At 38.5% G+C, this 24,755-nt stretch overlaps 2 protein-coding genes across 4 annotated transcripts in view; both read left to right on the top strand.

Annotated features, from left to right (window-relative positions):
* The first annotated feature begins 802 nt into the window (after nt 1-802).
* Nucleotides 803-13,393, top strand: mapre2 (microtubule-associated protein, RP/EB family, member 2). 2 transcript variants are annotated; one of them, XM_034888219.1, is made up of 8 exons: nt 938-956; nt 6,443-6,604; nt 8,376-8,503; nt 9,170-9,315; nt 9,449-9,665; nt 10,330-10,478; nt 11,481-11,639; nt 12,118-13,393. In XM_034888219.1, exons 2-8 carry the CDS (start codon nt 6,483-6,485, stop codon nt 12,214-12,216), a joined length of 1,020 nt encoding a protein of 339 aa, XP_034744110.1. In that variant the 5' UTR covers nt 938-956; nt 6,443-6,482; the 3' UTR covers nt 12,217-13,393. The 2 variants fall into 2 exon arrangements, with proteins under 2 accessions (XP_034744111.1, XP_034744110.1); XM_034888220.1 differs by lacking the exon at nt 6,443-6,604 and having other exon boundaries at nt 803-956.
* Nucleotides 13,394-15,101: 1,708 nt separating this feature from the next.
* Nucleotides 15,102-24,755, top strand: part of spidr (scaffold protein involved in DNA repair) — a 32,551-nt gene continuing 22,897 nt past the window's right edge. Inside the window, exons 1-8 of one of the 2 annotated variants that reach the window (XM_034887601.1) lie at nt 15,102-15,287; nt 15,614-15,772; nt 15,885-15,948; nt 17,066-17,263; nt 17,701-17,837; nt 21,053-21,282; nt 22,063-22,160; nt 23,597-23,816. In XM_034887601.1, coding sequence (XP_034743492.1) covers nt 15,273-15,287; nt 15,614-15,772; nt 15,885-15,948; nt 17,066-17,263; nt 17,701-17,837; nt 21,053-21,282; nt 22,063-22,160; nt 23,597-23,816 — 1,121 coding nt within the window. In that variant the 5' untranslated portion in view covers nt 15,102-15,272. The remainder of the gene's footprint in view (nt 15,288-15,613; nt 15,773-15,884; nt 15,949-17,065; nt 17,264-17,700; nt 17,838-21,052; nt 21,283-22,062; nt 22,161-23,596; nt 23,817-24,755) is intronic. The other variant, XM_034887602.1, reaches the window with a different exon arrangement.

The raw sequence follows: 24,755 nt of genomic DNA, 5'->3' as shown, positions 1-24,755 counted from the left end.
GTTCAGACCAGACTTCCCGATCTCAATTGTTGTGGGCAGTTTCATGATAAATAACTTGATTAAGCAATGTAAACATTTTATTCATAGGTGCAAATATTTAAAGGTCAAACCTCACATAAACGGTTACAAGAATAAACTTGTAACTGTCTGAGGGAAATGTGGAAATAAATGATCAAAGGACATCTGTATGATGCGTGGCCTTATGCAGTTGAAGATTTTTTAACATAACTTAAACTTTTTGCTACATCTTTTCAAAGCATGACAAAGGACAATGCCAAGAGACTCTTTTACTTGTTGGATTTACATTCCCTAATGGACTAAAAAGACCCCTATATTACTTGTGTTTTGTTGTGTGTATATGTATATATATATATATATATATATATATATATATATATATATATATATATATATATATATATATATATATATATATATATGTATATATTACAGTATATATTGTTTCTACCTCAAAGTTGTGAACACGTTTTTGACAAATGAATTAACACATTGTGCCTTGATTGTTTATAACACCATTGTATTACAAAGCAAAAATAAATAAATAAAAAATACATTTTAAAAATAAATTAAAATCTGTGGGCGGGGCTCGGCTGAAGTTCGGCTGGAATCCAAGCTAATTTTGCGTTTTTCTGTGGGGAAAAAGCACACACGGTGAAAAAAGTGGGAGGGGAAAGGGACACATATGAATACTGTGACTCAGAGCGACACGACAGAAAGCTGTCCGATGTTCTGAATGATCAACGCATCAAGACGTTATTGGTCAAATTTACTACAGTCACTAGCGGGCCAATCAGCTAGGACACCGATGGAGCGTTGTCCAATCAGCTGCCCTCTCTCAGCTCATCGTCTAGTGAGAACGGGCGTTTGAGGGTGGGGTGACTCAGCCGTAAAACAGCATTTTTAACACATTGTAACCTGCGGATTGGAGTTCACTGGTAAGTCAGATTTGTTTTGCTAAACAATTCCAGTGTATAATTTGATCTATGACGTGCAATATGATGTGTAAATGCCAAACTCGGAGCATATTTAGCTACGTGTGCCGGTGGTTCGTATGGTGATGTTGCCCAGAGGTATAGGGCATATGTCGGCTGTCACTATTCTGTCAAAGCAGGAACAAAGTTAGCTTAACCTACGCTACTGTAACTTTGCAGTTAGCTAAACAATATGTACTACCGTTACCGTAAGTAACGTCTGGCTTCTAAAACTCTCTCTATATATAATTGCGTTGCAGCTGTTTGACGTAACGTATGTAGCCTGCTTTATCGTTTCTCATTTAACTGGCATTCCCAACACGAAGCTGTGTTAGCTTCAGTTACGAGAATCACTGCTTCGAGCTGCTAGCTACGTTACGGAGTATTTTTCCAAATTAATTAGCAAGACTGTCTCGTGTTTTCCTCAGTTAGCTATCTATTTCTGAGCAGTGGCGTGCACTCGGACAGACGAGAAGAAGAGGGGGGTCACCATGGACCTCCTTGCTCTTTTGTCTTGAATGCCAAATTGTCCTTTTCCCATGCCAAAAAAACATCAATTTTTTACACACATGTTGTATTTAAAGGAATGGTGTACAACATGCTAATGTAAAACACGAGAAAGCAGGGCTCCCTCCTTCCTGGTCCTGCCCTCCCTGTCTTCATTTTGGTGAGGTTTAATGTTCCCCTGAAAGTGTTTGTGCACAGTCCTGACTCTGCAAACCCCTTTTCTCAATGTCAAGAATATTTTACACCCTGAATATATAATCTCCTTAAATAGCTAGCAAACCATTTAATCTGTCCAACACACTATTCAGGATAACACACTGACCTCCTTGCAATTCTTTGAATGTTGAGGGACGGGTCTGTCGGGTGGAGCTGACACCCCTCACCCACCCATTTGATTACCCTGTGCAGGCAAGAGCCTGGTAAAATATGAATGTAAAGAGCAAACACCGCTCTCTTTTCCTATAATCTGAAAGCGTTTGTTTACAATGGCCAATGATTTTTTTGTAGCCTAACACATATCATTAACCAAGACTGTAAAGCAAGCAACATGAACGTATATGCCAAAAAAGCTAGATCGTGTTGCTTGCATGATGTGTTGCACCCATGTATCACCCACCCAATTCTATCATAGCCACTTATCCCACTTACCCCAATCAAAATCCAACAAATTCATCACACTAAAATACAAACCACCACATTCACGGTGTGTATATGCATTGAAGTAACTGTTTCCTAAAAGGACAGCACTGGACTTGCATAATTTGTCTGGTGCTTCATTTTGTTCATTCTTCAGTAGGCCTGCAGCATATTTGTCTATAGGTAAACTTTCAGTTTAACAGTCTAGAAACATTTAAGGCTATGTTCAGACATTATCACTGCGTAAAAAAACACAGCACTCTAAATCATATCAAACCCGGGGTTGGTTGGCAAAAAGGAACCTAATTTTCTGCAACACAGTGCAACATCATATGGCAAAGCACTGCATTGTGCTTCACATTCCTGGTGGATTACTTTTCAGCATTGTCAAATCCTTAGTATTAAAAGTTATTATGTAGGTGTTTTGGCATCTCATAGGCCTTCATTTTCACAATTCTTTACTTACTCGTACGTAAAACAGGAACAACGCTGTGCTGGGATTTAGTCTGAAAGCCCAGAAATACAACTAACTAAAAGCTATGTCTGACATATATGTCTTTAGTCTTTATTTTTGACAATAACTGCTAGCCCCTTGTTAAGAGCACCAAGGAGGACAACCCCTCTACAGTTGAGGTCATTATGAAATACAGGCAGAGGACATGTGTCTCTCATGTTCTTAGGCTTCATAGTGTGAACACTAGTTGTAAACAGACAAACAGGTATGCTTTATGTCATTTCAATAACAGCCCGGCAATAGCTTTGCTGCCCAACTTAGCAGTGGCACAGTATGTGAGGAATGCAGTGGCGGCCCATGTAAAGAAGCAGCACCGATTTTCTTGTTTTCTTGCTGTCCCTTAAAGCGTAACTCTCGTCCAAATGCAACCTAGGGTCTTTTTGTGAATGTACCCGAGTCAAACTTTCATTTAAAAGCATATTTAGGCCGGAGGAGCCATTTTAAAGATTTACCGTATTCTTATTTTACTACTCTTTTTGTACTCTCGTAAACTCTTCATGTGTAGATCCCCTGATGATACGTTGAACAAAGTTTCATGTTGTGTTGAGCCTTTTTAGTGTTTTAAAAATAGCTATTTTGAGGCTAGCATAAACGTGTCCATAGCTCTCCCATTCAAAAAGCCATTTCTAAGCCAATCCTAAAAGTGGTGCTTCCGTCCTAAATGTGCTTTTAAATGAGAGTTTGACTCTCGTACAATCAAAAAAAAGGCCCTAGGTTGCATTTTGTTAGAGTTACACTTAAAGTTTGACCAATTTAGTGTAACCTGTCACACTTTTGCTGCGTGCTGCCAGATGTGTGCTTGCCATTGTGATAAGACCAGTTTGCGGCAGTTGTCCCTTTGTCTGAAAGAGCATTTAGCATTACTGTTGTAGAAATGTAGCACTACATGCATACAAACGAAAACAGTTAATAGAGGAGCTTTAATATACATTTCAGTATAGGGTTAATAATTGCAGTCACAGTCAAATTATGCAATCCGTGGCACATTCATCCTCTTTTCTGACATGTGATTTTTTTTTTAAACTCCAGTGTTATTAGTTTTAGCTGAATTAATGAGAATGACGATTTAAATTATGGCCATAATTTCACAGCAAAACACAGTTGGAATTTGAAACATGTGTTGAAACGTCTTCAAAGCAAAGCTTTAGAAGAAGCCGACTTCAATAAGCTGTGGCTGTACATACAGCATGGAGAATAAAAATCCTGCTGAATAACCATAATAGGCTAAGTAAGTGTAGTAAGTATTGAAACTGGTGTAAGGCAACTCAAAGGGGAGGTAAATAATATTGGATACAATTAATAAGAGTGTCCTTGTTGGACATTTATCTTTTGTTTTTGTCAGATTGATCAGAGATCAAGAGTCTGTCTGTGTGCTCGGTGTAAAAGTGCATACGCTGTAGATAAAGAGGGACCTCACCTTCGGCCCGATGGTGGCGCCAGAGAAACTTTTAAATGAGCACACAGATGGTGACCACATGTACTTCTACTACATTTTAAAAGTCTTGATGGACAGTTTAAAATGGTATACCATTTTGACATTGCTGTTGACATTCTTGTTGAGGATAATAAGCCCTGTTAAAGGCTTCTAAAGCTTGCTTCCTTTCCACTAAGGTAGGGCTTTGATGAGTTGTACCAGAAGAAGCAAAGAGTGCGTATAACAAAACATTTTGCCTATTGACCTGACTGATGCTGATAAGACTAGGCTACTTGTCAGACCCTCGGTAATTTGGACACACACACATACAGACACACACACTCACACATTCTACTTTGTGATGAATCATGCACAAATTGAAGGCGCTAACGGGATTACATTCAACTGGAGTTGTACCTCATGCGATTTTTATGTGACAAAAGAAATTGATTGACAAAACTGATTGATTGACTCAGCCTGACCCCTAAAACTCCAAACTGATAGTGCACAAAAGAAAGCAACAAACAAGTAAAAAAAACTCCAGGAAAAAAAAGAAGGCAGTAAAACAACTTTACAGAATAACGCTGGATGCTGTAACTTTGCACTGAAGCCTTAGCTGCCGCGGTGTCAGGCTCCTGACAGCAAAGGCAGAGTTAAGGGCTGTATGGTTTGCTATACTTAATCCTTAAAATTCATGTATAAAAATCTGCTGTGTTGTATTAGCCCAATGTTGTTATGTAGTCACCAGATCTGTTTTCCATCACGCCTGTTAAATCCACACAATCCACACAGAGTAGCTTCTTATCAGTGTCACTGATTACTTACCATGTTAAAATAAATTGGCCTCGACTCATACAGATATTTTAATATTAGGAGTGTAATTATTCCTGGGACATTATAACAGTTATCAGTCTCACAATTTGACAAAATTTTATGTTCATTTCAATGTAGAAAAAAACAAGTTGTAGTTGAGAATGCACCCCTTTTGAAATGTAGTACAAGACTTGAATGAAACGGTGTAGTTTCTCTGAGCTTTTCAGAGCGGTTGCTCAGCAGTAAATACGACACACAACAAAACCAGTGTTTCACAATGTCAAATCAACAGATGTAGTAACACAAATAAGGAGATATCTTAGCGACAACAGCACTGCAACACAACTCCATAGAATTAAGTTCTTTGGATAAATGATAAAGCATATTGTAACACCCCATGTGGATATTTCTAAATTCATGCACATTTTACAGCTAAATGATTAGTCTGTTAATAAATTGGCCACAATTTTGACAATTCGTTCATTATTTAAGTCATTTGTGCAAAACTGTACTGGTTCCAGCTTCTCTAATGTGAATATTTGCTGGTTTTCTTATTCTTTAGGATAGTAAATTGGATATATCTGGTACAATCTCTCTCTCTCTCTCTCTCTCTCTCTCTCTCTCTCTCTCTCTCTCTCTCTATATATATATATATATATATATATATATATATATATATATATATATATATATATATATATATATATAGAGAGAGAGAGAGTAATGTAATATATTTACATCTGATTACAATTACATGACATTAATCACAAATTTAATTCCCAGGAACATACAAAAATGGGTTTAACCATGTAGCTAATTCATAAAGACTACCGGTATTTATTAGTTTATTACCAGCAAACTTGCTATATTGTATAATGTTATCCAGATGTGAGATGACCTATATCTGAGTGAAAGATTTGGCCACAACACCCAGCCCTATGTCGATTTACTAATTTATTAATCGACTACTCAGTGCAGCCCTACAACATTTTAGCATTTCAATTTGTTTTTATGGTGATATTGTAATTGATTTATTGATTTATATAGTTCGTAATCATCAACACATTTTACTGCACTTCCTTATACAAGGTGTTGCAGTTATTTTCATCAGCACCACATGTATTAGGATCTGCCTGCTCTTCCTTTTAACCCACATCACATCTATTGTGTGTTGTGATTTAATAATCACCCAAAGACTTGAAGGGGAGGTCTGGGTGGGCTGCATTTTCCTTTTAATCAAATCCATACTTTCCAGTTGATTGGGTGTTGTCTCTGAGTATTTGATGAGCTGCCACTAAGTTGATCTGCATCTCAAAAGCGATAGGCATCGATCTGACCCGCGATAATGCTTTTCTTTTAAGCACCCAAGTGATCAATGTAATTTGGAGTACTGAAATAGCCCACCATAAGGAAGAGGCAGACAACCCGTCACGTGGTACAGGGTGCAGCGACGTCATTAGGGCAGAGATTTGTAGAGAATAAGCAGACAAGGCAAGAGACCCGGAGGTGCGGCACTTTCTTAGCATTTGCATCGTTCCTGTTGTTTTTTTTTTTTTTCCTGGCCAGAGAGAGAACAGATTATCTGTTCAACATTTTAGAGACCCAAATGCCCGGTCCCACCCAAGCCCTTTCCCCAAATGGAGAGAATAACAACGACATCGTCCCGGACAACGGAACCAACATCATTCCTTACAGGAAAAATACAGTGCGAGGAGAGCGCGCCTACAGGTAAATCCGTGTAATGATCCGCATTTAATTTCATGTAAGAGCAAACATAATAATAAAGAGAGAAACACTGCTGCAGACAGAAAGCTGCATTCCGGCCTCCTCGTCGTGTTTGGTTTTTTGCTTTGCACCCATCCGCTATTCCCCCCTGTTATCTCCCAGTCTCCTGTCACATTAGCTCCCTGAATGTGGCGTAAATCTCTCTTAAGTTAGCTTAAGCCCTTCCTTTGCTGGTATATGGCGCCCAGAATTATAGCTGGCACCAGTATTATGTTGTCAAGTGTTTTGGTGCACGATGGCACTGGTCAAATTTGGAGGAGTGGATTGTTAAATGACAGGAATACACAGACAGCCGCCGCTGCTGCTGCTGCTAGGAGTGTATTCCCCACCATGACATGACACTTCGCAGCTATCTAATAATCCCTAATATCACGATGTGCGTGTGTTTAGGGTGATGTTTTAATTTGTGAAACTCCTCAACGCCCTGCTGCACAAGCCCGATTCCCCCGCTGTTAAATCCAGGCATCAGCCCAGCCCCGGTGTCGGCTGGCTATCCCTGCCCAGCTAACAAAGCATGCTAGCAGCACATACATCCGCTTTGTTGACATGACATCGGCTGGCCCAGTTTCCTTCCTTCCCAGAGAATCAGTCAACCGATGATCTGCTTCTGCTGTGTTGTGATAGCCCAACTTCAACGTTGAAGGGTTATTATTACCCTGCATACACTGGTGTTGGCTTGTGGATAGTTATGATGATGATGATGATGATTTAGCATGATTTAACAGCCTAGCAGTTGCTTCAAAAAAACTAATAGAGGGGGTTTTAATGCAGCTGGCATGCTGTTGAATTAAGATGTAATGGATAATGATAGTATAATGCATACTTAATTTAATGAAGGGAATTAAAGAGGCTTGCACACTTAATAATAGTATATGATAAATATTTCTGAGGATTACTTTGTCACATATGCTAATAAACAGACAATGTGTCAAATCCGTTACCAAATTGACTTTAAATGACTGACTTCAACTTAATTGCAAATGTTTGTTAAAATGGGTCAAGATATGCATTGGTGATCTTAAATGTATGTGGCGGTTCTGGTGTACCAAATGTGTGGGAAACACCGACTGAGGCCCCTTCCAACGTTTCTGTCACTAATGACAGTGTTAAGCATGCATTCATTGTGTTATAGCCATGCTGTTTAATTGCTTAATCTTTAGTTTAAGCATCAATGTTTGAGGTGGCATATGGTATGCTTATGGTTTATAGACCTGAATAGTGTAAGAGGTAAAAATACAACATCTTTCCTATACAGCTTTGCTATGGCTTCATTTTACCACGCAGATAAAATCAGATGAAAGGATGCCTGGCCAAAATTCAAAGAGGACCTACAAGGTCTGCTACAACCTCACTGTTAATGTAGCAAAGATGCACTGCTAAATTAAAAAAAATTGTTGCCACCATACACCATAAGTGTAGAGATACTTTAGTCCGGTCTGTTTTGCCATAGATGCAAAATGAAAATGACACATGTTTTACCGTCACGCACCAAAGGGTTAGTTTTTTAGTTTATTATTATATGTTTTATTAAAGTATGTTTTGTGTGTACATTGTGTACAGATTTAGAGCTGAAACAATTAGTCTATTAGATATGTAGATAAAAGAAATTAACCAACAATTTTAATAACAAACCTAAGGTATAAGGAAATGGCACCTTTAGATTCTAGATGCATAATTGCTTTTGTTTTTAAGTGTTATTGTTTTTCTATTGCAGTTGGGGGATGGCGGTCAACGTATATTCTACCTCAATAACCCAGGAGACTATGAGCAGGCATGACATCACTGCCTGGGTTAACGATCTTGTCTGCCTAAACTATACAAAAGTGGAGCAGCTCTCCTCAGGTAAGAACAGAATGAAATACTTCTTTCCATCCTCTTCTCTCTGCTTGCACTGCGAACGTCAAAGAAGCTGTGGGAAGCATGTTTTGGAGATTACATCTTCACCTGTAGAGCACAGGGTTCACATAATTCTGTGTAAGCTGGCAGTTGAAGAAACCTGTGGAAACATGCTCACCTCTCCCTGGCAGAGAGTTGTCTATAAATAAACGTGTAGCCTGCCATGTTTCCTTCTGGGACCAAGTAATCCAATTTTCAATCACTCTCTGCCCACAGAAACACAAACATACCTCCCTTTTCTTAAGTTGCAAACTACATGTTTGATGTATATTACCTGTGATGTGCTTTTGAGTTTGGTTTACGTGAGTTTTATCTGAGAGCTGCAACACTATCAGGTTGAGCTGGAATGGGGCCCTCTTTTTAAAATGGATAAAGGTCTAACTAGGCCTCAGTTAATAATAGCTATGTTACCAATAATCTGCATTAATGTTATCTTTTTAAGAAAACAGGCTCATTGATCTAGACTTAGAAAAAGTTCATCTTTTTAATTTTATTCTGCTCGATTTTTGCGGCGCAAAGAGAGGCACGTTAGTCTCAGTCTGATTTTAGGCTCTAAAATCTCTTTTCAAGCAAGGGATTATGTAATCAACTCACTTTTTTTTATGTCTTTAGGAGCTGCCTATTGCCAGTTAATGGATCTGCTCTTCCCGGGTTGCATCAGTCTTAAGAAGGTCAAGTTTCAAGCTAAATTGGAGCACGAGTACATTCACAATTTCAAACTGTTACAAGCATCTTTCAAACGGATGAATGTGGACAAGGTAAATTGGCTTAACCTGACTTTTATCCCTGTTCAAGGTATATGCAATTCAATTCTTGCTCCACACAGCATGTTCTTTGAGTAAACTGCATTAAGTCATATTTTGATTATCTTTTTATTCTCTCTTGTTTCAGATTATTCCTGTGGAGAAACTGGTTAAAGGCAGATTTCAAGACAATCTCGATTTCATCCAGTGGTTTAAGAAATTCTTTGATGCCAATTACGACGGTAAAGAGTATGACCCAGTTGCAGCCAGACAGGGCCAGGATGCCATTCCCCCACCTGACCCTGGTGAGCAGATCTTCAACCTGCCAAAGAAGTCCCAACATGCAGCCAGCTCCCCTACTGCAGGTGAGCTCCATCTGCTGCAGAAAGGAAAGTGAAGGTTATGTTCGTTGTAATCTATCTATGACGTTCCACTTCCGGGATTGTTCTTGTTCTGCCGGAAATTCTGATGGATGTCAATCTTTTTGGATGTCCCATTATCTTCTGATTTCTTTGTGTTGTAATTTACATTCTGGTGGATTTACAAGGTGTCTCTGCAGGGTAAATCCAGACAGCTAGCTAGACTATCTGTCCAATCTGAGATTTCTGTTCCACGACTGAAACAACCTTTGAACATACACATGTACCACCGAAACAAGTTCCTTCCCGAGGCTACTTTACTGCAGCACCATGCCTCCGCTCAGAGCTTAACACTTCCCAAGACAATTGTGATTGGTTTAAAGAAATGCCAATACACCAGAACAAAGAGGAATGTCTGGCAATGTGAGACTATGTTAGTTGTAGACATTTATTTTGCTATGCAAGTATATGTGAAATGTTTGCCGACACATGGGCATGTTTTCACATTTATGTACCTGGCCCTTGGTATTTATTTTCACATCACCAACTCAAGTGATTATCATTATTATTTCCAAGCTCAGAACAGACACATTTTGTAATTCTCAGAGTTTCTAAGTTAATGACGTTGCAAGTCACGCATCTGAGTAGTAAAGCTTTTTATCTGCCGTAGGAGCATCAAGGTCGAGCTCTACAACCCCCAAGTCCTCAACACCAACATCCAGACCCTCGTCAGCCAAAAAGATCCCTGCAATTGCAACACCAACTCCTGCCAAAGGAGAGAAAGAACTGGAAGCACAGGTCACACAACTAACCGAGCAGGTATGTTTATAAAAAGCTCAATTCTTCTCTTTTTACTTCCTACACTTGTAAAACCGCACAGTAGTAGAGCAGCAGCTTATTAACCGTTTTATCATTAAGGTGTTGGTAGTCTATATCGACGACGTTTCACTTTCGGGATTGTTCAGATGCTGCCGGAAAATCCACCGGATGTCCATAATTTTCGTCCGGATGTCCCTTACCTTCCACTTTCTTTGTGTTTACATTGTAAACTCCGGTCAATTTATGAGTACCTATTGACATACTGTAGGTCTGCATCAATAAAACAGAAAAAGTAATAATCCAAGTGCAGACACTGGACATGGCTGAGCAGGTTTAAAATGTAGAGCTGTACATCAGTAAAATAGAAGCCATGTCATGTAGTCGTCCATTGTGCGGGCCAGTCATTTAGCCAGTCATTCCGAAAGTGAGCTGGAACTTGTTTGTCGTGTGGCCAGTAGCAGCAAAAAACAACAACATAATAATAATCCAGTTTTACTTGACAAAAATATGAAATGATAAAAATAGATCAATAGATTCTCTAAACTATGATAAAAGGGTAAAGATTGAGTTTCAATCCATAGAATAATCAATTAACACACTCTGGATGTCTAGTAACATGTGATGTGAGCACTCCAAACAACTTTAATCAATATTTTTTTATAAAAACAATGTATCAAATGACATGTGTGAAATGGGTGAGTCCTAGTTATGAACCTACAGAGAACTTTAACCTGAATGCATCCAAAAAATATCACATTGTTGCTGGTTTAAACATTGTACTTCATTTCTGCTTAACTTTTCATTTATCTTAGACATATCAAAGGCCTTGTAACATGAAACAGTGTCTCAAAATTATCCTCTGTAATTATCAGTCATCTGATGGTTGTATTTGTGAATGGCTGGTTCTTTGCCTTTTGTCTAATCAAAGTCCACACATGTGTGTTTTGATATTGATGCTAAAATAATCTCATTATATGTGATCTCTCAATTTAATATTTGTAGATGAACACATTAAAGTTGGCACTGGAAGGAGTGGAGAAGGAGAGGGACTACTACTTCAGCAAGCTGCGAGAGGTGGAGCTGCTGTGCCAGGAACACGGTGAAGAAAATGCCCCGTTTGTTGAACGGCTAATGGAAGTCCTTTACGCTTCAGACGAACAGGTCAGTCTGTGACCTTCGATTGATCTAAACAGGAATCAAGACAGTTGGAGGCTGTTATTTTTTTTTCTTGTCCTAGATACGTTGTTGCAACAGTGTACGGCGGGTAAAACATGCATTCATCCTGGCGGTAAAATCATGTGAAAATGATTGTGCGGTTGACAGACATAAGAAGTCAGTCTTTGTGTATAATCACAAGTGTGCCTTGGAGCAGGGACGTGCACAGACATTTGCAGGGGCTATCTCAAAAAAAGGCAGATTTAACTTTAGTAATGATTGGGGTATTAATGCACCCACAACAGCAAAAAAAAATGATGAAAGAAAATTATTGTATTATGATTTATATTATTTAGGCTCTTTCACCAGAGGGGCCTGGCAACAATCGTAACAATAGCCCGTACCTTTGCACGTCCCTCCCTTGTAGCTTAGTTCAGTAGCACTAGTATTAAGTGTGTGTCTGTCTGTGTGTCTCTGTTTTTAGGAAGGGGCAGAGCTGGCTGAGGGTGACGGACAGGAAGTAGACCAGCAAGCCCATGAGGAGGCGCCAGATGATCAGCAGGAGGAACAGGATGAATACTGACTGCCATCGTCCCTCACTGCAGCCAGACCCCTCCTTTTTAATATGTGAGAACTGTTAAAGGATTTTCATTTTTTCCTCATGGTTTATTCTTTTGTTCTCCCCAAGACTGAGCACATGAAACCACCTCCTGAATAGAAGCACCATCACCGTTTTTTTTAAATTTTTTGTATCCCTCTGCTCACTGTTCGATGTTTTTTGTGACTTTTGGTGAACGGCTGTGGCAGGTTTGTGGTGACTACCTTCACCAGCAGAACACATTCAGACCATCACAGACGTTTCCAAGAACTGTGTGGGTGGAAAGTCAATCAAATCCTCCAGTAGACATGATGAAATGCTGAAGTTTAGACAGGTAGCTGTTACCTGTCAGTGCAGCTTCTGTCCTTTTTATTTTGTTTATTTTGCATATCAACAATATTAATCGCAAGAATGCAATAAGCAAAGCCCTGAAAGGGCTCATAGTAGCTCTTATTTAACCTCCTTCCATATGTTGCACTGACATTTGACTCTGTATTGGACAATCTGTCCATAGACCCTCACCATATTTATTATTATTAAGCCTTAGGAATAGTGTGAGATTCTGCAATGCATCCTCATGAAGGAGAACAATACCGTCAATGAATTGTGAATAAAATGTAGTATAATGCCAACTTATGATTGTTTGACAACTATCCTCCCAAATGTGTTATTCACACATACCATAGTGGTTTGGTAATAGTCAACTTGGTATGCCATGAACGTTTGGAAGGAAGAAACATTATTGTGGACTAGTCTTATTACAATTCAGCATTTCAAGTTTTAAACCTCAGCTGGAACTTGTGGTCTGTTCAGATTTCAGATGTCTTTTTGTTTTTTTAAACCACAGGTCTTAGGGAGAGTCGGTTCACTGAGTAATTTGCCATGCTATATTCCAGTAAGTACATTGTATACCCTTTCATAATATTGCATTTACTAATATTGAACTGGGCAGTGCACCATAATGATTCAGTTATATATTATTGTATACATGAAAAGGAATGTAAACATGTACTGTCAACAATTAATGAATGGTAAATGTGTTTTTTTCATGTCCCACTCATTATGCATTCCCCCCAAAACCGTGTTGCATGTTTGCATTTTATTTGTGAATAACATGACCTGCTTTTTACATATTTAATAAAAAAACAGTATGTTAAGTGAGCTTTTTGTATGTTTAACCTGCTATTTGAAAGATGTTGAGATTCGGATGGATTTGCTGTAATAAAATTACATTTTGAGTCCATGGGAGTGTTGTCATGTCACTCCGCAGCAGCTAGCCTTGGTTAAAGTTATCAGAACTATATTAAGTTATGTGCTGCAACTACCAATAATAATATGCCTTCAACTGAGGCTGTATTTCTCTATTCAGAGTACCTCACACAGCAATACATCATGCAAGAGAAAGTTAGCAATTTAGATGTAACTATAAGTATTTCCTTAGATGATAATTTCCCATAACCTGTATTCAAATGCAGATAATGTTTTATACAAGCAAGCAGTGTTGGAATAGGGGCTCTTTTTTTTTTTCCTGGTTAAAAGTACTAATACAGCAGTGTGAAAATACTAAACAAGTAAAAGTATTTATGAAGAGTGTTGTATGTAAATGTATTGGTTACAATAATCAGCATTTTAATGATTATCCAGGTGGATGGGAAGCTAAATCCAAGAGTTAATTTGCAAAAACATATATATATATATATATCGGATGATCAATCTGTTGGTTTATACATTTTAAGAATGGAACAGCTTGTATGTTTTTGTTTTTTTGCAAATTAGCTCTTTGACTATTAACTACTTTACATACTGTTGGTTACTTCTTAAATCTGTAAAAATGTAGAATATTTTCATGAAAATACTTAAATAAGGATTACTTTAAAATAGTACTAAAGTACAGTACTTGAGTAAATGTATTTAGTTACTTTCCACCACTGTCATTTTTAATCAAAAGCTCACGCACACACGTGCGTACTGTCTCTGGTCCACGCTGTTGAAAAACACCCCTCTTCAGCTAGAAGAACTATGTGCTGCTGTCTGCAAACATACGTTAGTTTCCAAAACTAGTAATTAAATTGCCAATTAAATTATCAAAATTCCAACAGCAAGCCCTTCAGGTTGGAAGCTAGCGTTTGTCCACAACTTTTCACTGCACAAGACATTCCTCTGGAACATACTCATTAGGAACACATCCTTATTTTTTGCTAACTGGTTCCAAAAAGATTTAAATCACATTCATAATTTTTTTTGATAAATCTGGTGAAACGCTTTCCTATGAACAGTTTATGAATTTACACAGTTTTACAATTCCTTTTAAAGAATTTAATCCTTTAACTCGTGCAATTCCAAATGTTTTAATTCTACTCGTAAATTACTTAACCTATGATGTACATCATATATCGCAGCCTTTAATATCATTGGATGGGATTGAATTAAAAGACAAAGTGTAACAATAAGCATATTCGCTGAATTTTGCAGGAAAAGAATACAATTCATTTTGTTGTTCTGTTCTATATTTCTATAATTCTATATTCACAAGCAGAAATTTTCTAACTCAAGTCATAATTTTATACCTTTTCTCAAAGAATTCAAATCTCTTCTTAAGTCACTTAAAACGTGGGATAACAAGAAAACTATTAAAATTGTGGATAGAGTATTTTTTTCCTAAAAAACTGACTACACATTTGTCTTCTTGCATTTTTTGTTTTGTCTGTAATGTTTTCTTTTCTCGTTGCATTGCCTTTTATGTAGTTTTATTTTTATTTATTTTTTATCATTTATACGTATTTTTATATCCATACGTTTGTACACGTATTGTTCATGTGCTAGTATTGCTTACCTGATTCTTTGTATACAGCATTTTGTCAATAAAAAAAAAAAAAAAAAAAAAAAAAAGTTTCCAACAATAGTAGCTAGCTAAGTTAGCAATCACCAGGAAGCCTCGCAATGATGGGTTAGCTTATAAAAAGGGATTTGACGTAAATGTTCTGTGGAAACACACTGACTAACGTTACAGCTGGTGGTTAAACTTACCCTATTTTGTCGCCATGTCTTCCAGAAAGGTAAGGAACCTGCTAGCTAGCTAAATTGCTAGCCACTTTACGCTAACTTTAACGTTAGCTTTGGCAACCCAAGTTATCTATGGCTTCTGCCCACAGTTGAATGGAGTTTACCTGTCAGTCAATTAATGTATCGTTAGATTGTCAGATACAGATATACCATTGTTGTAACTTCATGTTAAAATCTGAACTTGATGCAGAACAGCCCACAATGAGAATCCGGGCTAAATAAAGACCTATAGCTATCAAACCAGTTTGATAAAGTTTGGTTGAGTGATAAAGAGCGTTTGAAACTTGACCCCTCTTTCTTCTATGTTTAATTTGTGCAGCGTAAAAGATACAAGGACATAAAGTGTGTTTTCTTTCCGGATGATGTCAAAAATGGTTTACCAAAAGTGGGAAGAGAGCCACCATCATTTCCATCAGTGTCTTCCGCCAAGAGCTGGGAGAAGTGTGGAGACAGTTTTCTGGACACCCCAGTGATTCAGGTTGATAAAGTTCTGTTAGATGCATCATGGTGACATAATAAACACCCATGTTAATCAATTTAATGTTACCACAACCCCCAATCTTTATGATTTTACATTGTTTTTGTTGCAGAACCTCAAGTCATCAGGAAGGAAACTCTCTGACATAAGAATGTTGGCTCAGTCCCCTGCTTTAGGTAGTTGGTTTACTCTACCATTTGCTATCTGTGCAACATATTGATATGTTCTCATCAATGTAAACATATTGTGGGCTTTCTTGATGGGGCTGGGACGGTGTGCGTTTGTCCTGATTCGATTCCTTCACGATACATGGCTGCCGATTCCATTTGTATTGCAATTTTCATTCATTGCGATTCTAGTATTGAGTATTATTATTTTCTTTTCCTTCTTCAACAAAAACAAAAGTTGAATAACACACTTTTAAAGACCATAAATCATGAGACCTTTCTAAAAACTAATTGTTTTCTAGAAAGAATGCACATCACATGTCAGTCCAACATTTACAGTATTTCATTTGAAAAGAAGTACAGTACCTATCATGTGTTTTCTGCTTTCCCTCCGTTTTGCTGGAAACTGATCTGATGTAGTCGCGTCAGCAGTACCGTATAAACAGAAAATATTTAGGTGAATTTTTGGTTTAAATTAAACAAAAAAAACAATTGATTTGGGGGAAAATAACAGATTTTTAAAAATTGTTGCAAACAAATCATGATAGTTATGACTTTTTCTTTTCTTTTCCACCCCTATTTCTCGGTTATATCCACAATTTTGTTATTTAAATTAACCAAAGTATTATAATGTTTACACGCTTAATAAAATGACATTCTGTTTGAGATATGTTTGGACTGAACTAGGGCTTTCTAATAGGGCTGAATATCATACCTAAATTTTTTGTGTTGATCAAAATGTGGTCATAACACAGCTTACCAAAAACGGTAAAGCTTTGAAAGACATCAATGATAGTTTGGTCAGATTTGTTTGTTATTCTTTCAACAGATGGTTCTTGATTTAAAATTCTAAATTTGCCAGTTTAATACTATTTTACGGAGGTTTTTGTCAGATGCCTGTTAGACAAAAATTAATGTTTGAGGTGTCTTCTGTTTTTTGTTAAAAAAAATGCTTATAAGTAAAGGGTTGAGTTTAATTTCAAACAAAGCCCACCCCTGTGCTTAATTTGGTTTGGGGGCACATGTGGGGAGTGTAACCACTCAACTCTGTGGATATGTCTCTATGGTTTTAATTATTACAATTTAACAGCCACCTCATCAATTCTTTCTCTTGTGTTGTGCCCAGTCCAGACCAATGCTGCTCACTGTAATGAGGACCCAGTGCACATTGCGTGGAGCTCCAGTGACAGTGAACATTCTGCAGATGAGAACCAGAAGCAGCATCTCTCCAAAGTTGTGCAACAACATCCTCAGAGACCAGGGAGACCCACAGCTCCTATTCCATCTTACACAAGAGCGCTGCGCATGCTCAGCACTGATAAAGGTAATCTATGTCCGTTGTGACTTTCCGAGTCATACTACACTAAGTCTAGAATACTCAATGTAGACTTATACATACTCTTAAAGGAATACTGTATTTCACTTCAAATATATGGGGAAAATGTGTCTTTGCTTTCTTACAGAGAATTAAATGAGAATATTCCTACCACTCTTTATGTCTAGAGAGGTAACACTATACCTATCTAACTTGTGGTAAATAAGTGAATAAGCAATGTTTCCAAAATGTCAAACTATTCCTTTAATCAAAGTCCACTTACTAGCTTTTTTCCTGGGTGGAGACTCCATTATCACACTGTGACCTAAGTAAATAACGTTGATCACTTGATAACAACTGAGCTATTTCCATAACTGACCTTGAGTGAAAAAATATTTTTTCAAACTAATATCCATTGTTATCATATATTTCATTTCTTTCTTTAGATGACCGTCCTGTTATTGACACAGACAGTGATCTGGATGAATCTGATGCTGAAAAGGACAGCGGGCAACAAATCTCTGACTGTGAGTCGGAGTCCTTTGATGAAAAGCCAGAAGATTTACCTCTTAAACCTACAAATGTAAGTGAAGTGTACTTATTCTGATACTTTCTGTTGCTTCTGACACTATTAGTCTGGCTCAACGGATTTTCTTTTCTTGGATAAACCCTAACATCGGACCGTGTCTCCACTCTTGCTATCTCCACTATTGGGGCTTATGCCGCCAATATGATTGTGATGGGTTTATAGAAATGCAAACATTCCAGAGTGTTTTTTTTTTCCTCCTATCCTTGAATAGATAGGCGGTGGTATAGCCAGACCATATTCAGCGCTGACACAGCACTGTGGAAATAGGTCTAGCAATGAAAGACTAGACACCGGGGCTGAATCTTAGTTCCCTTAAACCGCATCCAGGGCTCCTCCATGGCCTTCAGGAGCGAGGAGCTATCAAATAGAAAAGTGAGATTCAGTCTATGTAACATTAACATATAACACACAAGGGTGTTAGGTGTTTTAATAAACACTAGATGGTGCCACACAACACAAGTAGTGCCATAAGTGTCAGTACTTTTTTTTTTTTTTTTAGTCCATTAAGACAACTGTGCCATCAGGTCTGGCTTAACTTGGCATGAATGCATATGTGTAAGTATAATGTAAAATAATACTTGATATTGTGTTCTATTTTAATTTTTCACAACAGTGTTTTACATGTTATATGTTTAGCCATTCTACCACTAGGTGGAGTATTGTAGTCATGTTCCCATATCCTAATAGGGCCTCACAGGCTCAAACTGGCATTGCATTGTGCTCTTTCTGGGTTCAGGTTCACAAGCTGTAGTAGCAATAAAGTGCTGAGTGTTCAGGAAGAAGCGGCTGCTTATTCATTGATCCAAAGCAGGTATTAAAACCGTTTGGAATGCGTGAAAATGAAACCATTATACTTTAATGAAGACAATAGTTGCTTGTGGTCCTCTGAGACTTAAATGTGTGAAGAATTAAGCCATTTTAACAGTGTTTTTATTAAAATAAAATATAACTAAATTAGAGCTGCAACACAGGTAAATAATCAATTGACAGAAGATCACTTGGCTTTAATTGACTATTAAGTCATTTTTCACCAGAAATGCCAAACATTTGATGGTTCCGGCTTCTGTAATGTGGGGATTTACTGCATTGTTTGAGTTACATTACAGTGAATCGAATATTTGTGGGGTTTGGACCGTATTTACGACAAGACAAAATAAGTCATTCAGTGACATCAGCTTGGCCTCTGAGAATTTGTACTGCTCTCTGTAAATGAAACAAGAAAATAATCAGCAGATGAATCGATAATGAAAATAATCGCTAAAACACCACGTAACATGATGCATACACTGCGGTTTACTGAACACACTTCTCATGCTATTTTCTTAGACAAATATATTTGTCTTATCATAGTAGTCAATCTTGTACGTGCCCTCCTGTATGCTTTGGAGAATTGGATTGACTGTTCCTACTCAGACGTGATTCAGGAGCAGTGTTTGTTAAAGGCAGGGCTGGCATTACAGAATGTACAAGGAGTGGTGAAGGTGTTTAAGACAACAGAGTGCTAAGTCGTAGCACACATTAAGCACACGTGATCAGCTAGATGTGAAGTTGATGTGGTTGTGCAGATAGCTGTTTTGGAAAATGTCCTTGAATAAGACGGCTATGGTTGAAGCCAGAAATCAATTGAATCAGCACAGTACTGTGCTAATTAAACTTACGATGCATTTAAGTAAAGGTATCTTGTGATAAATCTGAGGTTTTTCAGGGTGTATGTCAAGAGGAAGCCTGTAGACAGACATCCCTCCCCCCCCCACAGACCAAGCTACTTCCCCTTGTCACAGTTAAATTTGCTGCTATCAGCTCTCTGAGGTCAAACAAGACTCAAGATCACCTAATATGAGGCTTGCGGTCAGAGGCCTACTTCAAAGACAGGGTCTTATGGGTCCTAGTTTTTCCAATGTGGTTATACTGAAATGTATACACGTTGTATTTTATGACCGTGTGATTGCTCATCAATCAAGTAGATGTTTTGTAATGGGAATATCATTTAGTTATATAACATCTTTCTTAGCATTTCAGTCAAAATACGGTAGATTTTGATTCAATTAAAGCAGCAAAGTGGAACCTAGTTTACATTTTTGGGCTACCCGGAAAGCTTGCTTACACACTGCCAATTTTAAATCAAACCGGATCTAACAGGATACAGAGGCAAAAAGTCCAAGTTTATTACTCCAGATAAATGTGCGGCTGACTCACTCTGCATATGTCTGCCAGGTTTCTGTGTTATTGTACTAGCGCTGAAAGTGGATAGGCGGAGCTGTGAGGGCTACTTTGCATCCTAAGGCCAACGAGGATGGTGACCTCTAGGATGAATCGTGTCCCACTCTGCTATCATCAGCCGCTCAAAGGGTCAACAACCTCCACCACATCTGGGCTCCTCACTAGATCAGGGCCATGTCAACAGAGCAGGGCTATAAACATCGTTTTACTACTGTTTGTTCAGGACAACCTGCGAGTGGATGAGGCTTTGCAGAGCTGTGTACTTACAATGCTTTCAGTGCTGGGTGAAAACATTTTTGAGCCAGGGCCAGGAACATAGTGTTCCTTTTTCTCTGTAGCTGTTTAGTGTGTGACGTCTGCTGGCATTCTGCCTAGCAGGGTCAAGTTGATTCAAATAAGAGAGCATGTTGGCTGACAGAGCCTGGTATGCTGGTCTTGTCTGCACATGACAGGAACTCAGGTTGCTTGTGGATTTTTCCATGAGAACTGATTCCCTCAGGTGTAGTGAGCAGTGATACAGCAGAAAAGATTTAGTTTGCTTTGTAACCATATCTTGTAAATGAATCAACCCGATAGTGTATCACAGTTTCACCACGAAATCTTTTTTTTGTTTCATTTTGTTGTTGTTGAGGTTTTTTTTGTCCTATTTTTATGTTTGTTTGTTTGTTTGTGTCTTACTTGTTTTGCCTTCATGAAAACCATCATTTGGTCCCTTATAAGGCGCTACAAAGTCCAAGCTATTATTATTATTATTATTATGAGTGTACCAAATCCACCCACAGTATTATTGAGTTTATTGATTTTATTTAATCTTTTAATGACTATGAATTTATTGATTTACTTTAAATATCTATTTTATCTCTAATTTAACACTATGGTCTAATGCATTTAAACATGACCTCTTTCAAAATTGGGTCAAAATATTATTATTATCATGTTATTATTATTATTATTTAGTTAATAATAAATAATTATTACTTCATTTCCAGATGACAGAGCTAGAGATCTCAGGTTACGTGTCTGATGGCGAGAGTATTGATGGCACAGTGACTTTGAGTAGACAGGACTCTCCTCTCCAAACTGGTGAGGGCAGCAAAAGGTCAATCAGTGACTGGGTCAGATCTGCTCAGGCGATCCTCCAGACGCCTCAGAAACCGCAGTCCAAGATGTTGTCCAAGACTCCTGAAGACTCCGCCAAAAAGAAAAGGAAATTTCAAAGGTTTGAGATTTTATATATATTTTTTTAAAGTCACATCCGGGATGCCACCAATTCAGCTCTTTGTACTGTGATGCTATATTCTTATATCTCAATAGGGATGCACGATTAATATAATAATAATTATCTGCATATTCCTTGATAATCAAGTAAAATCATGATCCCGTTATACCAGACCAGTCGTCATTGCAGCATTGTAAATCGTAATGTGACTTTTTCTCCAAATCATGCAGCTCTATATCTTAACAAAGAGTATCTGATGATACCTATTTGCGATCCAATACTAATGTTACCAATATACTACAGCGTGTGGAACATGAGGTAACATGAGGCCAGGGATTGATGTGACGCTACAAACTGAGTCAGTTACCTGCTGTGACTGAAAGAACGTAACGGATAGTGTAACACAGAATTTAATTACATTATTGATCAGTGCATCTTTACCACACATTATTATAGACAGTATAGCAAGTGTCACAGTGTTTTGCCTCATTATAGGTGCAATCAAACGAACAAGACACATTGCGTGCTGCGAGACGACCGTCAGACTTTGTTTCCACTGCAGAACTGATGATGAAAGGGACACCTGGTGTCATGATGTGGGTGCTGAATGTCATTGCCGTCTCCAAGCCCACCAATTCTGACAGATGGCTATCTGTAGTCTTTGACAGCTTGTGTTTTTTTGCATCAGCCAATCTTGTTCTTTGAAATAAACAGTTTTACACATGCTTTTGTTCTTGCGTAACGTCATCTATTGTACCTCTGTGTTTGTTTCTTGCATAGTGGAGGTCTGGCTGAGAGGCTGAATCGACTCCAATGCAGACAGAGGTCAGCTGTTAGCTTCTGGAGGCACCAGTCCATCTCTGACACCTCAACAACAGGTGATCCACACACAAAGCTACTGGATTTCACACAATTACACCCAGGAGACTGTGCACATTCACCTCTGAATCACCATTCACTTTTAACGCTGAACTTGGATTTGTGAGTGGGATGAAGCCCGTCTCTGAGCAGGTGTGATTCTTTTTATTGTGATCATATGGAGAGGCCATGGTAAGTGAAGTGCCGGCTTTAGGTTGATCACTGTGGCTCTGAACATTGAACTCAATATGTAGGTGACAGGAAACTGCTTGCCTAGTTCTTTTTTTCCCTTTCCGTGGTGTACCAAACACCTTGTGTTCTCTGGTTGTTAAGTATCGCCTATATAATAGGACCCAAGGTGACAGTTGATTGTGGAAAAAGAAAACACCCCCCGTATCCAACTTAGTGTTTGTGGTAAGCGTTTGATTAGCGTAATGTGTAAAGAATTAAAGCGTGGAGGATTATTTTGACTAGACCTCATTTTTAAAGCTCCAATCAGTAGTGTTTTTTTCATTAACGACTACTTCTGTTTTCAAACAAAGTCAAAGTGCGTGCAGAGTAAAAATTTCATCTTTCAAGGAGAGTTTGTTATTTTTTATATGTTCCACTCCCTGGTACATTCTTAACAATACATACCACTGTTACCTGGCTAGATCATGCTGTTACAGGACACCTGTTTATCTTTGTTGCTGTAATTTTGGCAACAAAGATAAACGGGTAACCTGCACAGGCTTTGAATTGTTGCCCTACATAATGCCCGGCCTACAACTTATCAGGTCATTCCAGGCCAAGAGGAGGACCTAAAGACCTGGCCTACTGCCCCGGGTTATTTTGATGATTTGTAATCTGGGATCTAAATGCACAAAGCACACATGAAGCACTTCAAATTCAAAAATGCATGTGAAGACTTCACTCAAATTCATTTTGTTCCCTTTGATATGATTTACTTTTATTATATTAAAATCTCCCCTCTAGCCACTTTCAGGGGTTTTACGGCTTTACGTCACTGAACTGCAAACACTGTGAGCTCTCGTGGTGCAATGTTCACAATTCAGTGCAATCAAGTTTACATACAAAATGTAGATGCAGCCAAGTTGCTGTCTTATCTCAGTTTGATTTACATCTTCAGGACATTGTCTCGATTTGCTCTTCTTAATTAGCTCTGTTGGCTGTTGTTGTTTCTGGCAAAAAAGCACAGTCACCACCATGGTAAAATTCCAAATCACTCAGCACGATTCACTGTTTCATATACAACTCATTTTAAGTCAATAACAACTTCAAAGTTATGCAGTGCAAATTGTTCTGATGTTAAAAGTAAATTACTCTCTTGCGCATAATGAATCCCTCAGAGAGCAAGTGTGCACTCTTTTACGCACGCACGCATGCATGCACACACACACACACACATGCACACTCTCACACTCTACATCTGTGTTGTTGTTGCTCTGTTCTCCAGTGGACAGGCCTGGCGTGCTGGTGCTGGAGGTGCTGGAGGTTCAGGAGGAGTGCAGCATGCAACTGGCGCACTGCGAGCACCACCGGCCTCCCGGAGAGGGCCACCAACACAGTAACCCTCTCTCTGAGGTAAAAGCTTGTTTGCTGGTGTTGTTCAACAGAGACACTGCTGCCCAGCTGACTCCTGCACCCAGAGATATCATCCACATATACCCGCCATGGTGAGAGGATGCAGTACGTCACGCTTTAAAGTCCCCCTCCACTTTAAAATATGTTTTGCCTGTTGTTACTTTACCTGGATGCTCGAGCTTCACTGTGCAGAATGATGCTTGTGCAGAGTTTGAGACTAGAATTCTAGACTAGAATGGGCTTTTCCCTTTTTATTTGATATTGACTGTGGATAGATGGGAAGGAGAGGAGAGAAAGTGGGGATGACACGCAGCAAAAGTCCACAGTCAGATTCAGACCCGGGCCGCTGCAAGATGCTATGACCTCTCAACTAGTTTGGAGCCAAAGTTGTGTCCGGTATGCCTCTTACAAGTGTGACGAGGAAACTTGAAACCTCCAGTGGAAACACACTGAGTCTGGACTTTTCATTAAAGTAGGAGACATTTTGTTTGTGTTGTCAGATGTCATTGCACATGTTAAAACCGTATCGGACACAAATTCTAATTCAAAGCAACGTTTTTTTTACGTCTGTCTAAACAAAAAATCCCATTTTGCTGCAGTTTGATTTGAATATTTGGTGCTGCAGGGCAGTTAGCAGGGTCGGAAAGGTGTGATTATTATGATTATTAATAATCTGCTAATTGTATTCTTTATTAATCATTAGGTCTATAAAATGTCTGCAGTAATAATCTATTGATCAAACTTCCACTTCCGTTTCTTGACTTTGGCACTCTAAAAAAACTAAAAAGTTACACAATATGAGACTGACTCACTATGTGCAGGACTAAGAGTAACCGCATCTGGTAAAATAATGCTGAGGAGACATACTGGTTGACAAAATACAACACTTGAATATACATTCAACATTGAAAAGAAGTGTAAAAATAATTCTGAAGAATTCTTTTAGGATTGAAGTTTAAAAATCTACTTTTCTCAGCTCACAATAAGCAGCAAAGGCCCAGATGTGAGAGGGTGTAGAGGCTGGGGGGGGG

Source organism: Etheostoma cragini, chromosome 12 (genome assembly GCF_013103735.1).
Source record: "Etheostoma cragini isolate CJK2018 chromosome 12, CSU_Ecrag_1.0, whole genome shotgun sequence".
NCBI lineage: Eukaryota > Metazoa > Chordata > Actinopteri > Perciformes > Percidae > Etheostoma > Etheostoma cragini.
The sequence above is the reverse complement of the archived record's forward strand: the minus strand, read 5'-3'. Positions and strand labels throughout refer to the sequence as shown.

Coding starts and splice junctions, on each gene's coding strand:
- mapre2 (XM_034888219.1), top strand. CDS start 6,483: ATGCCCGGTCCCACCCAAGCCCTTTCCCCAAATGGAGAGAATAACAAC. Junction 9,666..10,329: donor AGCCAGCTCCCCTACTGCAG/GTGAGCTCCATC, acceptor TATCTGCCGTAG/GAGCATCAAGGTCGAGCTCT. Junction 11,640..12,117: donor TTTACGCTTCAGACGAACAG/GTCAGTCTGTGA, acceptor CTCTGTTTTTAG/GAAGGGGCAGAGCTGGCTGA.